Source organism: Columba livia, chromosome 2 (assembly GCF_036013475.1).
Source record: "Columba livia isolate bColLiv1 breed racing homer chromosome 2, bColLiv1.pat.W.v2, whole genome shotgun sequence".
Taxonomy (NCBI): Eukaryota; Metazoa; Chordata; class Aves; order Columbiformes; family Columbidae; genus Columba; species Columba livia.
The window spans coordinates 121,214,547-121,230,181 of NC_088603.1; the positions used below are offsets into that span (position 1 = coordinate 121,214,547).

At 37.2% G+C, this 15,635-nt stretch overlaps 2 protein-coding genes across 12 annotated transcripts in view; one reads left to right on the forward strand and one right to left on the reverse strand.

Moving 5' to 3' along the window:
• RGS20 (regulator of G protein signaling 20) overlaps positions 1–3,097 on the forward strand; it is a 42,437-nt gene extending 39,340 nt beyond the window's left edge. For all 8 annotated transcript variants that reach the window (XM_021292966.2, XM_021292964.2, XM_065053549.1 and 5 more), the window contains exons 4-5: positions 614–848; positions 2,036–3,097. In XM_021292966.2, coding sequence (XP_021148641.2) covers positions 614–848; positions 2,036–2,224 — 424 coding nt within the window. In that variant the 3' untranslated portion in view covers positions 2,225–3,097. The remainder of the gene's footprint in view (positions 1–613; positions 849–2,035) is intronic.
• A 5,601-nt stretch (positions 3,098–8,698) lies between these two features.
• The window catches only part of TCEA1 (transcription elongation factor A1), a 28,491-nt gene continuing 21,554 nt past the window's right edge, over positions 8,699–15,635 (reverse strand). For all 4 annotated transcript variants that reach the window (XM_065053542.1, XM_065053541.1, XM_065053545.1 and 1 more), the window contains 5 exons: positions 13,877–13,933; positions 12,757–12,911; positions 10,708–10,854; positions 9,568–9,639; positions 8,699–9,004 (listed from right to left, as the gene is read on the reverse strand). In XM_065053542.1, coding sequence (XP_064909614.1) covers positions 8,996–9,004; positions 9,568–9,639; positions 10,708–10,854; positions 12,757–12,911; positions 13,877–13,933 — 440 coding nt within the window. In that variant the 3' untranslated portion in view covers positions 8,699–8,995. The remainder of the gene's footprint in view (positions 9,005–9,567; positions 9,640–10,707; positions 10,855–12,756; positions 12,912–13,876; positions 13,934–15,635) is intronic.

Consider the following 15,635-nt stretch of genomic DNA (forward strand, 5'->3'; position numbering starts at 1 on the left):
ATAACATGGTACATCAAAACCAGCATTGTAAATGGTCTCCTTTTTTTTCCTGAAAAAATTTTTAAATACAACCTTTTCCCACCCAACAACTATGTAATGAAGCTACCTGGCAGTGCTCAGCCTTACAAAAATAATAACTATGAAGAGGAGCTCAGATCCTCCCAGGAGTCAGGCAACTCTCTTCAGAATTGCTCCAACACCTGTAAAACCGTAATAGACAGCAAGGTGCCTTTTATGGGATTTGAATCATTGCTGCTTTCTACATATTTTCATTCAATTTTTAACAATGATTCAACAAGGACTACTAGGCATAGAAAAAATGCTTAGCAGTTGAAGAGGAACTTCGTTGCAATTACTTTGAGCAACGAACTGCAATTTCTGCATCACAGCACTGGCAGGCATCTGCACCTGAGATTTTAATAAGCACACTTTAAAAGGGCATCTTGTAAATACGTTTACTAGAGTTTGTCCTTGAGTAGTTGAGGTGAGGAATTAGAGCCCTGTGAACCTTCTGATTTTTTCCATCGTAATGGGAGATGCCTCCTGCCAGCTGCAAACAGCTTCAGTAACAACCATTAACTTCTCTCTTCTTGTCCTCTCCTTCCCCCCCAAGCCCAGCTCCTACTCTTGAAGAAGTAAATGCCTGGGCTCAATCGTTTGACAAGTTGATGCTTACTCCAGCTGGCAGAAATGCTTTTCGTGAATTTCTACGAACAGAATTCAGCGAGGAAAACATGCTTTTCTGGATGGCCTGCGAGGAACTAAAACAGGAATCCAACAAAAGTGTCATTGAAGAAAAAGCAAGACTAATTTATGAAGATTATATTTCTATCCTTTCTCCAAAAGAGGTATATTACTGTCCCAAACACATTATTTGGTGCTGTTTTGCAGCTGGTTCTAAAGTTGTGACATGTGTTTAAAGCTACAACAATACCCAGGAGTAACTTTTCTCCCCTCCATGTTCCACTGCCAACAAGCAGAGATTTAGGGGAAAAAGGCAGACCCATCCTTGAGGTGAAATGATCAAAACTACATCCAGTGGCTGTAAGAAAGCTCTGGCATGCTGATGTGAAGCCTTTAGTTTGAGGCACGAATATACAGATCATTACTTCATCCTTGCTCAAATTTTATTTGTTGAACAAATCAGTTCCTTTTTTCTTTACACTAGGAAGGGGAAGGGGGTGTGTGTATCTCTCCAAAAGCACAGTAACCACAAATAAAGTGTTATTGGCAAAGCATAAATTGTTCAAAGAGCAACTGACAAAATACAGCATGGAACAAACACACCGACTTCCCGAAAATTTTAAAAACTGTTTGTCACTTTGCTGTTAGCAAATATGTCACATTTTGAAGACACCTCAGTTCAGTTTGAATATAATCCTGCTAAGTAGGCTGGAATTTTAAGTCTTCCAATATCCTTGCAAAACTCAACCTTAATTGTTTGCAGTGCAAGCTATACTTACCTACTTACAAAAATGCTGTTTAAATCTAGTCGGCCTGTTCCAGGAATACTAATATATTTCTGCAGAGACTAGAACCTTGCAGAAAAATAAGGATGACATGTATGTTGTATGGCATCATTACATAGCCATAATACCTGTGATTCACATCAATTCACCCTGCTTTTTACCACAGGAATTTGATTAAGCAACAGCTTCCCAGGTTACGGTTTTGGTCTGTGTCACAGTGCTTACTCCAAATTCAGTCTCTTTGCAACAGCACAAACTCCCAAGGAAACAAACTGTCACCAAATGTTACAAATCCTCTCTGCTACAGAGCAGGAGGTTGGTCTGGAAACAGTCCCCCAGTCTCTCAGGTTTCAGCAATAACAGAAATGCAAACAGGCTTCTTCAAAGTAAGGTCACCTCGGTGAGCGATTTTCTCTATCCATCAGAGATTACAACACAGGCATTTTTTGCCCTAGTATATTTAGCAGTTTTTACACTCTCAAAGGACATCAGCTGAAAAGGTTAGAAAAGCCTGCTTTTTCAAGCCAACCGCTATTAATTACGTGACTTTCTGTTTCAATATGCAGGTCAGTCTGGACTCCAGAGTACGAGAAGTTATTAACCGAAATATGCTGGAACCCTCACAACACACCTTCGATGACGCACAGCTTCAAATTTATACCTTAATGCACAGAGACTCCTACCCTCGGTTTATGAACTCTGCTATTTATAAGGACTTGCTTCGGTCCTTATCTGAAAAATCCATTGAAGCATAGGATTTTTTTTCTTAAACGTTATTTATTTTAAAACAAATGGAACTCCGGGCTACGCCAATTCACAGGGAATTTAGAATTAAACAGATATTTACCTGAAAATAACTCAGGCAAGTTTTACTACGGACTGAATGACTTAAACCCGCACAAGGCTCTGACACAATCAGCTAACTACAGTTTCTGATCAAATTCAGTGTTATTTTGCAAATGAAAATGAAGAGAATGGACAGAAAGCGGTGGTGTTCAAAAAATGCAGTATTTTTTCAAATGCAGCACGCAACTCAGATGCAAATCTGTTACAACGTATGTCTGAGGTACAAATGCCAACTGAGCATGAAAATTTAATTTTATTTTTAAGTGGAGTGTTGAAAATTTTCTTGGAAACCAAACCAGTTGCCACATCCACACTGGGAACAAGCTGAAAACAGTACCGTCAATATCTGGGTTATGCTAGACAACGTTTCACATATTGGATGGATCGTACCTGGCACGGGTACACTCCACTCGTCTTGGTAAATTTAATTCGTATACGGTGTGCTAATGGAAATCAGTATGGCAACCTCAAGCTCCTGAAAGCTAATGGTTGAAATAATGCTGCCTATAAAAATCTTTTGCTGAAGAATTGTTATTTTACTACTAGAGTCTGCTGAAAGCATTTTTAAGTTCATATTGTTGATGTTTATAAAGTTAAATTATTTACTTAAGAGGAAGAAAAGTCTGGGCATTTGAATTCCTAAATAAAGCACAAGAATTCTCACATATTCTTCTCTTCCCTTGGTAGGTAGATGTAAAAAACATTTCAGTATTTGCTCCTGACAGGATGGCAGTATCAGCCATCTTGGGTTTGTACACATTAAATTCTCCTCTGTTACCTGACAGATCTCGTATGGTTTCTATTACAGATACTCATGTATTTAATACTCTGTTCTGATTTAGCACTATTTCAGACTGTCTGGAAGAAAAGCAACAGCTCTATCTGCTAATAAACCACGTTAATTTACAGTATCCCCCAAACATTACACTTGATTTCTGATCATATCCTAGAGTCAGTAAGCACAGGAAGTACTTGGAAAAAAGTAAATGGAATTCTGCATAATCTGTTTGTAGATCAGTGATTCTAATAACTTATTTTAAATTCCACTATATTGAACTTGGGCATTTATAGTGGATTTCAATTCAGGATTATTTAAATTTATCAAATGACACATATAGGTAGGAAAAGGACATATTGGGAACAAAGAATAAAAATACCCCTAGAATGAAAGAACCAGACAGGCATAGTTCAGTGACATTTACTGTAGCCTTTCAGAAACCTGCTATTTGCCTAATTCCAGCACTATGGAAAAGCACAAAATGAGGATTTTCTGCCTCTGAGAAAAAGGAAATAGGAATAATAAGGAAGAATTTAGGAAATCAGTTTGTTTCCTCAGTGCACTCAGCAGGAGACACATTCTCTCCTTACTGCATTTACATTATTAAACAAAACCCAAGATTTTCCATTACACAGCACCGCAGGAGAAGACCTGAGACACGGTAAGTTAACAACAATAATTATGGACCAGTTACCAACATCTCCTTCCAAAAACAAAGCACTATTCAACTTGTCAGCACAAAAATGTAAACCAAAAAGTTTAAGTGAGACAGCAAAACAAAGTGTTTTGTCCTCTGTTAGTACAACACTGGATGACTAAGTTAAGACAGAACCTTCTATATACCCCTGTTTAAGACACAGTCCAGTTAGCAGCTGCCACCGCTGAACATATCAACATCGGTCATTCCAGCTGAAGTTGTAGTGCCGGATTTTGCATGTGGGACGTGGCAACCCTGGCTGTACATACGGACTGGGGGACGAGAGGCTGGAAAGCAGCTCTGCGGAGAGGGATCTGGGGGTTCTGGTCAACAGCAAGTTGAACATGAGCCAACAGTGTGCCCTGGCAGCCAAGAGGGCCAACCGTGTCCTGGGTGCATCCAGCACAGCATTGCCAGCCGGGCGAGGGAGGTGACTGTCCCACTCTGTTCTGCACTGGTGCGGCCTCACCTGGAGCACTGGGTGCAGTTCTGGGCACCACAGGATAGAAAAAAATATTAAGCTACTGGAGAGTGTCCAGGAGAGGTCTACAAAGCTGGTGAACAGTTTGGAGAGGAAGCCACATGAGCAGCGGCTAAAGTCACTGGGTTTGTTCAGCCTGGAGGAGACTAAGAGGAGACCTCATCATGGTCTACAGCTTCCTCACAAGGGGAGGAGGACGGGCAGGTGCAGATCTCTTCCCTCTGGCGACGAAAGATAGGAGCCAAAGGCGTGGCAGGAAGACGTGCCAGGGGAGGTTTACGTTGGACATTAGGAAAAGGTTCTTCACCCACAGAGTAGTGGACACCGGAACAGGCTCCCCAGGGAGGTGTCACAGCCCCAAGCCTGACAGTGTTCAAGAAGAGACTGGAAAACGCCCTCAGACACATGGTGTGTACTGTGGGGTTGTTATATGCAGGGACAGGAGTTGGTCTCCATGATCCTTGTGGGTCTCTTCCAAAGCAGTGCTTTGGAGATCATAGAACGTCCTATCAATACAATCTCAGTTTACATAAAGTGTTACATGACTTCAACAAAGCAAACGAGATCTATCAGTAAAGCAGCATATTCATGGGGAGCTTGCAGTCAGCCTGACAAAGCTGTACTTGTTTTAGTCAGCATGGGTAAGACTCTCTAAAACTCTAAGCTGACAAAGTAAGTTTAACTAGGTCAAATTCAGCTTGCTGGAAAGATCAGACACACATATCAAACAAAATGTTCAAAGTGTGTCATTTCACAAAATGGAAGAATTTCTTTCTTTTAAGTCACATCTCTTCCCTGCAAAAATACCTCATTAGGAGCTGGAAAACAGACCAAATACTCATACTTTTTAATCAAGCAATATATTATATTATTCTGCAAGAAAAAGATGCAATGAAATTAGAAGGGAGAGAAAACTATATTGGTTTGGACAGTTCTACAGTTAACATCAGATTATTAAAAAATAATTTCTAAGCTTATTTTCCATGTGCCACAACTTCTAAGCAATTAAAATTCTCTAGGCAATTTTTTTTTTTTTTCAGCATTGCAACACACTGACATTTGCACTGCACCTCTTTTCTGAAGGATCTTAACAAATTTTAATGCTGTGTTTTATGTTTAAGCTTACACTCAGAACCAACAGAGGAATGTTGGTCCCTAGATATCCTCACAGTATCTCTTAAAAAACCCAAACAACCAGCCCACTCCCCTAAATATCATGTTATTTTGAGTCTGTTCAGCGCTGGATTTAACTGAAGTGGAGGAGGAAAAATATAATAAAAATAAAGGACACTCACCCACACAGAAGGCAGATTTTTAACTACATTTCACTACTATATACTTGCTCATTATGCACAAACTTTTCTCACAGCAAAAGTGAGTTGCACTGAAAAGTTACTATAGACAAGCTGATACATGAACAGCAGGAGAAAATCATCATTTATAATTCATCAAGCAAGAAACTACCACAAAATCAACTTATCCTGGTTTGAAAATAAGCATGATTGGTTTGCCTTGGCATTTATCTAACGGCAGGATATCATTAAGCTCTAACACCTTTCCAGACCACTGGTATTCTTCCTTCAATGTCTGCACTTCACAAACCAATAAATCCCACAGAACATGCACACTGTTAGAAATTGCTCTTTTCGCCAACCTGCTAAGCCGTATTAAAATTGCATGGGCTTCTTCAGCCAACATATTGTGCTTTACACTGACCTTTAAATTCCAAAGTCATTAGCACAATACAAATGAAGGTGAGGGGGGGAAATATATATATGTATCTCCCCTGAAGGGTTCTACCATACAAAGACAGATTAAAATTTTTCACACAAAAATCATGTACTTATGCCTTCTGATTACAAAGGACATCTGAAAAAGAGAAAGACTATCTCAATGTGAAATAATTTTCAAACAGCAATTCAGAAAAAGTGTCTTCTGCCATGAAAAGTGTAAGCATCATTTCAATGACATGAATTAAGATTTTCTATAATAATGTAACTAAATTAATCCCAAACCTTTTAAAACGGTAAAACAATTCAAGCTTAGTGGTGATCTAGCAAAACAGAAGCTAATATTCAGCTGTATGAAATTGTAATTAGAGGTGAAACTCCTCCGGTTTATTGATGTGAATGACTACTGATGATCTATTTCAAAAGGCGGGCATTTGAAACCTAATACAAACACTTCTAGCAGAAACAAGACTTCATGTTGATGAATTTAAGTTCTAACTAAGCTGGTATGGGTGGTAAGTTTCAATTTAAAATGCTCGTATGTGAACACAAGTGGAATCCTGAACCCTGGACAAAACCCAGGTGTTTCCTTTGCAATGCCTGGAAAGTGAAACAGGGCTTCAAGGTCGGAATCACAAAAGCCAAGACCATTGAGCGGGTATTTACCTTCTGCTTAGTGCTAGTCAAAAAGAATCATTCAGGACAAGACATTTTAAAAGACATACTTTCTACTGAGCATGTTAAATGAATTATTTATGAGGAAATGTCTTCTCACTATTTCTTTCACTGCAGGAAAGTAATTTTTCTTTCAACCCTGGGGACACAAGAGAAGATGGATGAAGGCTGTTGTCCAGCCATAAGGTAACATTAGGTTAAACAACATTTTATTTGAACTCCTACTTGGATACACCTACATCACAGAAAGAGCTATTGCAGTTTAGTTCTTTTAATAAAGTCCAGATATAATTTGCTAAGTACAGAAAGAAAATTACTACATGTTCTCAAAAGGTAATTTTCCTAAGTGTCACAATCGGGCACAGACACTAAAGGACACGTAGCATGAGGAAGGTGATGCAAACCAACCTGTGTCTGTCCTGTATTTACATTACAAACAGTACTGGAAATTTTGGTCTACTTGGCATCCAATTTGCAATCATTTCTAACGCATTTTGTTAGACTTGTTCGTTCAGTAACGTCCCCAAACAAAGCAACATAATTGATATTAAACATCTGTCATTAGTTTGTTGCTGTCTTAAACAACTTGGAAAAAAAAAAAAAAAAAAAAATTATGCATCTTTAAGTAACTCTTAAGATGCGATTCTGTCAAAGGACCTACACATAAGCCAAAAATAAACCCATTCAGTTAGTAGAAAAAACCAGAATGTTTTATAAATTAGGGTAGTAATATAAAATAAATTGAGTTTAAAATGTTTTATACAAAGCTATACGAGAAACTTTAAATGCTTAGCAATTTTCTGCCTAAAAATGTGTGTAACTAAACTTCTCCTTTGTTTTAATCATTTTTTTGTTTCAAAAGAAAACCCACTTTTCCTTACTTGGACAAGCTGACTGGAAAAGCTTGCTCTATGAAGTATTTACCTATCACTTCTCGTCTTGAAAGCTCAAGAATCATGGTACTATTTCCAATTCATTTGTTATGATGGTCACCACCATGCAAAAAAGCATTAAACACAGAAAAATCTTGTTTTTCCTGTGCAGCCAAGGAACTTATTCTCCAGGAACTATACATACTCTTCCCATCCCCCTATGAATCCTTTATATGTTGCCAGGATAGACCTCCATAGCCCCAGGCTTTGATAAATAATATAAATCTAGGTATACTAAAAGAATTTAATCTGTTCTGAAAATGTTGACATGTTTTTCCTTGAAAGCACATTTGAAAATACTTCTAAAGACAAGCATTGTTACAAAGCGGGCTCTAACAAGGCAGCATTTATATCATTCCGCATATAGGAAAGACCATAACTTCAATAATTTATTCTCACCTGCAGGTCTGTCCTTGATATTGGATACTCTACATCTCAAAATTCTGTTCATGAACAAAATTAATGACATTTATATGAAGTGAATTTCATACTGCCTCCCCAGACAGTTTATGTTGTGATGAATTTGCTAGCTGGTGTTATTAGGACAGCCTAAACCACAATGACTTTGCTTATTTACAAAGTCTGAACTAAACTTATTTGTCAAGCATGTTAAGCAAAACCAAACACTCAAATCAGATTTAACCAACTATCTTAAGACATTCCTAGAAATAATACCTACTGATAGAATGTAAAATACACGCTTTGGGCAATTAGAAATATTGCATTGATTAAGGCTGCTTACACAAACAAGATTAACCAACCACTGCAAAAGAGGTCATCACATCCACAAATACATCTCCAAATGCCAGATTACAAACCTAGTCCTAACTCAGAAACAGTATGCACAAACTAGGAGTGAACTAAATTGTTATTTAGTTACCAATTGAGATTAACGTAATCAGATGAAGTTAGATACCCTTTCTCTTTGCAAAACTAGTAGATGCAGCAGCAAGAAACAAATTCCATTCTTAGAAATGAACAAATGTGGGGATGTAAAATCCATATGGGAGGAGCGTGTATGTTTCAGACCGCAAAAAATACAGTACCTTATTCACACAGTTAAAAAAAACCCAAGTCGATTACCAAAATGTTTAATTGGTAAAAGTTTAATGTCAACTTACTTATAAAAATGAAAAAATATTTTAACATTCACCATACAATTGAGCAACCTGGCCCTACTGACTATCAGCTATAGGAAGGCATTTAAGGAAATGATGGTTGTGTCAAAACAAAGGCTAATGTCAGGCATGTACGCTGCTTTAAAAAAAAAAAAAATGAAAATCAAAAAACTTCTTGTTTGCTGGAAGCTAGATGCTTAACCTAGTTTTTAAAGCTAATTACAAAATCCTCCTTTATACTGGTCCAGATGTCTTGAGAATTTCTTCTTCTAACAGAACTGTCAAAAGAAAAGAATTTTTATGAGATCTTCATACAGCTTATTTCTAAATCTTTGCAAGAAGAAACAGAAATATGACACCATAGTCAGGATATAGAAATTACTAGTTAAAGCATTTGCCTAGATCATAACCAGTCCTTCACTCAAGATTCTTTATACAGACACTTTTGGAACAGCAACGTTACCGAAGGTTTTAAGTGCAAATGAACTCTTCCAGGTACTGCATCAAATAATTTCTAGGCTTTAGAAAGTATCTGGATATCTTGAAGTATAGACTTGAACAATACTCAGTAATAAAATATGCAAAACAAGATGCATTCTTTTTGTAATACAGTAATATTAACATACGCTGTGCAACATGGTTCTGCAGAGCTGCAGCGTTCTTAACACAGAAAAATAACAGAATGAAGACATCACGATTCACATTGCCTGCTATTACATCTTAAGTTGTATATTTTACAGGCCTTCATTTGAGTGTGTCTTCACTTCATTGGACTAACCAAAATTAAGCACAGAGCCTGGCTGTCTGCTATTAAATATCCAGAGCAGTCTCACAGTCTTACCTTCCATCTGTTACCACATTCATTACAGACAACAAACGTTGTCATGGGTTCATCAGCACTGCGGGTTTGAACCTTTGGCAAAGGCAAGAGCCAGAGATGAAAAAGAAAATTAGTGTCTTAAGTTTTTGCTAGTATGTCTTCAGTGTAAATGTTTAAAATCAAAATTTAACATTAAGGAAACACATTTGGATAAAAATACAAGTCAACTTTCCATATCAATTGAAACTGGTTTTTTTTGTCTAGATGATAACGTAATCATAAACTTATGTTTTGACAGGTTTAGAAGCATAAAAATATCAATTTCAGCACAGAAACTGTGCACATACTTCCAGGAAAAGATTCTGCAATAAAACTACCTGTTCAATACAGCTTTACATATATTTACTGATGCCAAGGGTTAAATGTCTCATGATTGAAAATCAGCTTTCTACTTAAAGTGTCTGATATAAAATACTAAATTATAAACGCAGTTGATTCGATGATCAAAATTACATGCCCTGAAGCACTGCTAAACAAATTAAAGCCCTACTTTCACATATTTCCTAATTAAAATAGAAATGGTAGATTATATATATATACACATAAAAATATATATAAACATATAAACACAAAAATGCTCTGAGCAACCTGACCTAGTTGAAGATGTCCCTGCTCATTGCAGGGGGACTGGACTAGACGAGCTTTCAAAGTCCCTTCCAACCCAAGCTATTCTATGATTATATATATACATATTTTATATATATATATTAAAAAGTGTGTATATATCATTATTTTCTGCTACTTATTCCCTCTGTAAAGAAAAGCTGACAGATATTAAAAACAGTAAATTAGCTTTCCTCTACATAACACTATATTAATTAGACATAAAAAGAATACCAAAAACTCAGCATTGCAAGGAAATTGACATTTCAGGCTATAGAGATTCTCAGCTTGGATTTACATAAAATCTTCAGTAAATTAATACAACTAACATTCCTTATGTAAGCACACCTAAGCAGATCCAACTGTCTTCACATATTTTGCAATTTGTTTACATTTTCATCTAAGTTCATTTTGTAAAGACAACTTTTTTCTCTGACAATCTTTACATAGGACTTAAGCTTTGAAAAATGAAAACTAAGAGTGTGAATAATCATGTACCTGGGTGTATGTACAGTTCTTCTTTTTGCACTTGCCACACGTAAACAGATCAGTCTGGGTACCTCCTGTTTTAGCCATCTGGTGCTCTCTGATAGCTTCTTTGGTCAGATTTTTGCGCATTTCTTTCAGTTCATCACTTGCCATTTCCTGTTATGGATAAAGAGCAGAGAAAGTATAATAGACAGTTTTTATTTTAAACAAGGCATTACCACTGTGCAAATACATACATTTTTTAATCTAGAACCCATGAACGGCAACTCTATTGAAAGGCAAAGTAATACTACAGGAATTTTATAAGAGTTAAATTGTGGTATTTCTCAGTAGAGAAGCCAATAGTTAAAAAGTTTAAAATGTTTGTGGTTTTTTTTTTCTTATGAATTACGAAAAGTCAGAATATCAAACACCAAGAAGCATTTCTACATAAATGCATTTCTGAAGCTCAGAAATGTAATCGAGAGATAAGATGGAGGAGGACTAAAAAGTTCTCTAGAGAGGAAGAAAAAGATCTCTCTAACTCAGATCCTTGCATAAGTATCTCATTGACCTACAGAATATTATTATAGGAAAAATGTACACTATTTTGAGCATTTCTGTATTCATCCTGAGACAGACAGTACAGCCATAATTTACCATACAGAGCAGAAGTCATACACAGTTTCAAAACACTAACTGAAGAGCTCAGATTCACTGGTCTTCTTCTTCATTTAAAACAGTTCTAGCGTGCAGATCTCCACAATGTACAGCAATCAAGTGTGCACAGCGAGAACAAGTCGTTCCATATTGCTTCAATCAAGTATTACTCCACATCCCATGTAGATGTTGAACGCAAATCTTGTATTAATGCTGTTTCACTTTAGAAGTAATCTTAACACTAAGGGTGACATTTAAGCCATTAGAATTTTAATCCAAGTCATTAATTAAAATAAAGAATGGGCACTGGACAACATAAAACGTATGTTTGTGCGCATGTACATACACACGTGTAGAACAAAAAAAAAAACATGCACTTTTCTTTACACATTCCTTTATCAGTGTGTTTGCCCTAAACTTTAAGTAAAGCTATAGAAAACAAACAAACAAAGCAAAAATAAACACCTCTCCTTTAGAAAAAGCTAATCATTATTTTAATTACTTGATCATAAATTTAATTTCTTTCAGTCTCAAAGATAATTCTATATAGCTGATTTGGTGGGGGTAGAATTCAATACATACAAGCAGAACTACAAAACCAAAATCAGATACTACCCCACTTTTGGTTTTCGCTCTCATAAAATCCACTTTTTCATTTGACTTCCTAGATTTATTTTGATTTGTAAAGACAGTAAGCATCTGAATGGCAACTTGTAAAGACAGTGAGCATCTGAATGGGAATTTCTATTCAAGTGTCCAAAATGTTCTTTCAGTAACACACATTTAATTTGATTTAAAGGGCAATTCTCCTAGTTTCTTTTCTCTATCATTTATGGCCTTTTCTATTTATTGTGGAGAGTTTCCTTCAAACTGACTTGCTGTATTCTGTCAAATGTGAGATAAACTTTAAGTAAACACTAAAAATGCCAACAGGAGAGGGACTGATCTTTAGAAGCACAGTGCTATACCTTGCATGGGAGTGTAACAGCAGAGGTTAGTATCTGAAAAACAAATGGCAAGACAGGCTAACACTTACATATCCAGAAAGGTGAATGGGTAAGCAACTTGGAGTCACTGGTCAGACATATTCACATATTCCTAAACTTTAAAAAACACCACTGATATATCCTGCAGCCTCTTAAAAATGGCACAACATGTCGTGTTTCAGGAAATTTACATGCAACAACTTACCTGCCTCCTGACTTACAGACAAATTCAGATATTTAGGAAACGTTAACAGACACCACTTTAATCCCCTCTGCCGCAACACAGCCCTGTAATTCAGACTGCGCAAGCCATAAACAAGCCACAGTAATTCAAAAGTGCAGACAGCTTACATAAATTACTTTTATGGCTAATAAATACAGGCCAGGACATAAATCCAATAGGGAAAGAGTTGAAGACCTCTGTTTCACTCACCTCTGCTGTCATTTTGGCAAACTTGTCAGGAGGAATGTTCCCACATAACACGTTTTTCCTTAGGTTAGGATTCTTTGCATCCTTGAGATTCGCTATTCTACTTCGTACCCTATTTTTGTATTTCATATCAGTGTTTTTTAATTCTTGAAAAATAGGTGCCTTGTATTTAAGGAACAAAACATTACCAGGTAAAACAGAGCACTATAAAGGGGGGCACTATGGGGGGCAACTTTTCTAAAGCTTCTCCACTGTTGATTAAGTCCTTCCCTCCACCCCAACCAAGTTACTTTCCTGTTCGACACAGCTGACTTGATGTCCTTTTGAAGCCTAATTGTCGTTTGGCACGTGGTGAGTGAAACACAAATTTTTGGGTACTGGGATCTCAACTGAAATTGTGAAAAGTCACCCATAAATTTATGTCCAGTTCCTTGACCTCATGCTAAGGATTAATTGATTTCTAAACCAAATATTGAAACACTGGCTGCTCACTAACAGAATTTTAAAACAGGTTTGCAACAGAAACAAGAAATTCCTTAACAGGAATAGTGGCCGACTTCAATTACTGAAGGACATTAGCAAGTTAGAATCCTGAAGCTTACAATACTTCTATGCTTCAGAATACCTCCCCACCCGCGCCCCCCCAAAAATAAGCCCAGATCTCTGCTCTGTACCTATTCAAACACTACTACAATGACTCTTTTCAAAATTTCAAACTAATTTAAAAATAAACTTGCAGCAAATTAAATAAAGACATAAGAAACAGATTAAAACTGTTAACAAGAAAATATTTTAAAATAACATAGAGGAGCCCAGAAATTTATGTTAGAATGCTTCAGTAAGATACAATATTGCTGCTGCACGGAAAACATACTGAACTGAAAAAAACCCCATACACACTCACCTACACACATTCCTACATGCTTTAAGGCAAACCATTTAGGTTGTGCTGTTTTTTAAACACTAAATGGCTGCGCTGATGTGTTGAACATAGTTTGCTATTTTTGTTTTAAATTAGATTTTAAAATATTTAATAAATAGATCCAATTAATTAATTTTAACACTACCAATGCTTTTAAAAATACTCTTGTTCTAGAGCGCATAGATGTAAAACAAAGGATATCTTCTTCAATCTGAGAACCCAGCTCTTCCTCATCAGCACCAATAGCAATGTAATCATCTGAAGGAAACAAATATTAAAATATTAACAACCTGATAATTTCACCAGTGTTCTATAGCCCCAAGAGCCCAATTAACACTCAGAAACTCAGCAAATTATGAAACAACTGCAGTGTATTTTCCTTTTGTACAGACAAGTTTAATTTACTGTACACTTATCCTTTCAAAACTTTGTCAACATATTACTTGGAAGAACAAAATGCAAAGCAGAGATGTGTAATAAAATATGTAAACAGAAAGAAATAAACCACAGCAATCTTGAAGACAAGGCAGCATCTGACTTAAAATGTCTCAAGACAATAAAAATTTAATGAAATATAACAAGGGCAAGTGTGGAGTCTTGCATCTGGGTAGAAACAACCCCAGGTTTCAGTATAAGCTGGGGAATGACCTGTTGGAGAGTAGCGTAGAAGAAAGGGACCTGGGGGTCCTGGTGGACAGCAGGATGACCATGAGCCAGCACTGTGCCCTTGTGGCCAGGAAGGCCAATGGCATCCTGGGTGTATTAGAAGGGGGATGGTTAGTAGGTCGAGAGAAGTTCTCCTTCCCCTCTACTCTGCCCTGGTGAGACCACATCTGGAATATTATGTCCAGTTCTGGGCCCCTCAGTTCAAGAAGGACAGGGAACTGCTGGAGAGGGTCCAGCACAGGGCAACAAAGGTGATCAAGGGAGTGGAGCATCTCCCTTATGAGGAAAGGCTGAGGGAGCTGGGGCTCTTTAGCTTGGAGAAGAGAAGACTAAGGGGTGACCTTATTAATGTTTATAAATATGTAAAGGGTGAGTGTCACAAGGATGGAGCCAGGCTCTTCTCAGTGACAATCAATGGTAAGACAAGGGGCAATGGGTACAAACTGTAACACAGGAGGTTCCACTTAAATATGAGAAGAAACTGCTTCACAGTGAGGGTGACATCACACTGGAACAGGCTGCCCAGGGCAGTTGTGGAGTCTCCTTCTCTGAAGACATTCAAAACCCGCCTAGACGCATTCCTGTGTAACCTCATCTAGGTGTTCCTGCTCCAGCAGGGGGATTGGACTAGATGGTCTTCTGAGGTCCCTTTCAATCCCTAACACACTGTAATTCTGTAATTGTTTACTGTCTCTGACCAAAACCCTTACTCACGAAGACAGCTGCCTTTCCAAGACAAGTTAGGACAAATTATATACAGTCTGTGTTTTCCTCCTTCTCATTTTAATACGGGTGTACTTCAATGAGTATTTGGATTCAAACACCATTTCTCCCTTGATCCTCATGCAGAAGGCTATAAAACCACAAAAAAGCCTTACTGAAATTGGCATTCGACCCATGGACGAACAGCTTATATGTGCTGTGGAAATTAAAAGAGGAAAGAGTTCTTGAAAAAATAGCTAAATTTAAGACTACATGAAATAAAATTAAGACTACACAAATACTAAGATGCTATGTGCAACTTCCTGGGCAGAAATTATTTTAGAAGTCTATGAACTACATATCCAGAGGACCACAAATTCAAGGTCTTTTGTCAACTTTGTCTGTATCTGAATTTATGTGAACTAAAATAAAGAATAAAGGAGTGAAGAAGCTAAAAATGGATGACTCAGAAATCTGCTTACATTGGGTCAGGTTACACTAAGCTAAAACCAGAGGAACAGGAGCTTACGACTCACAGTCGTAAGTTCTAGTAGAAGAGAAGGATCCACAAGAAAAAAAAATGTCATTCTGA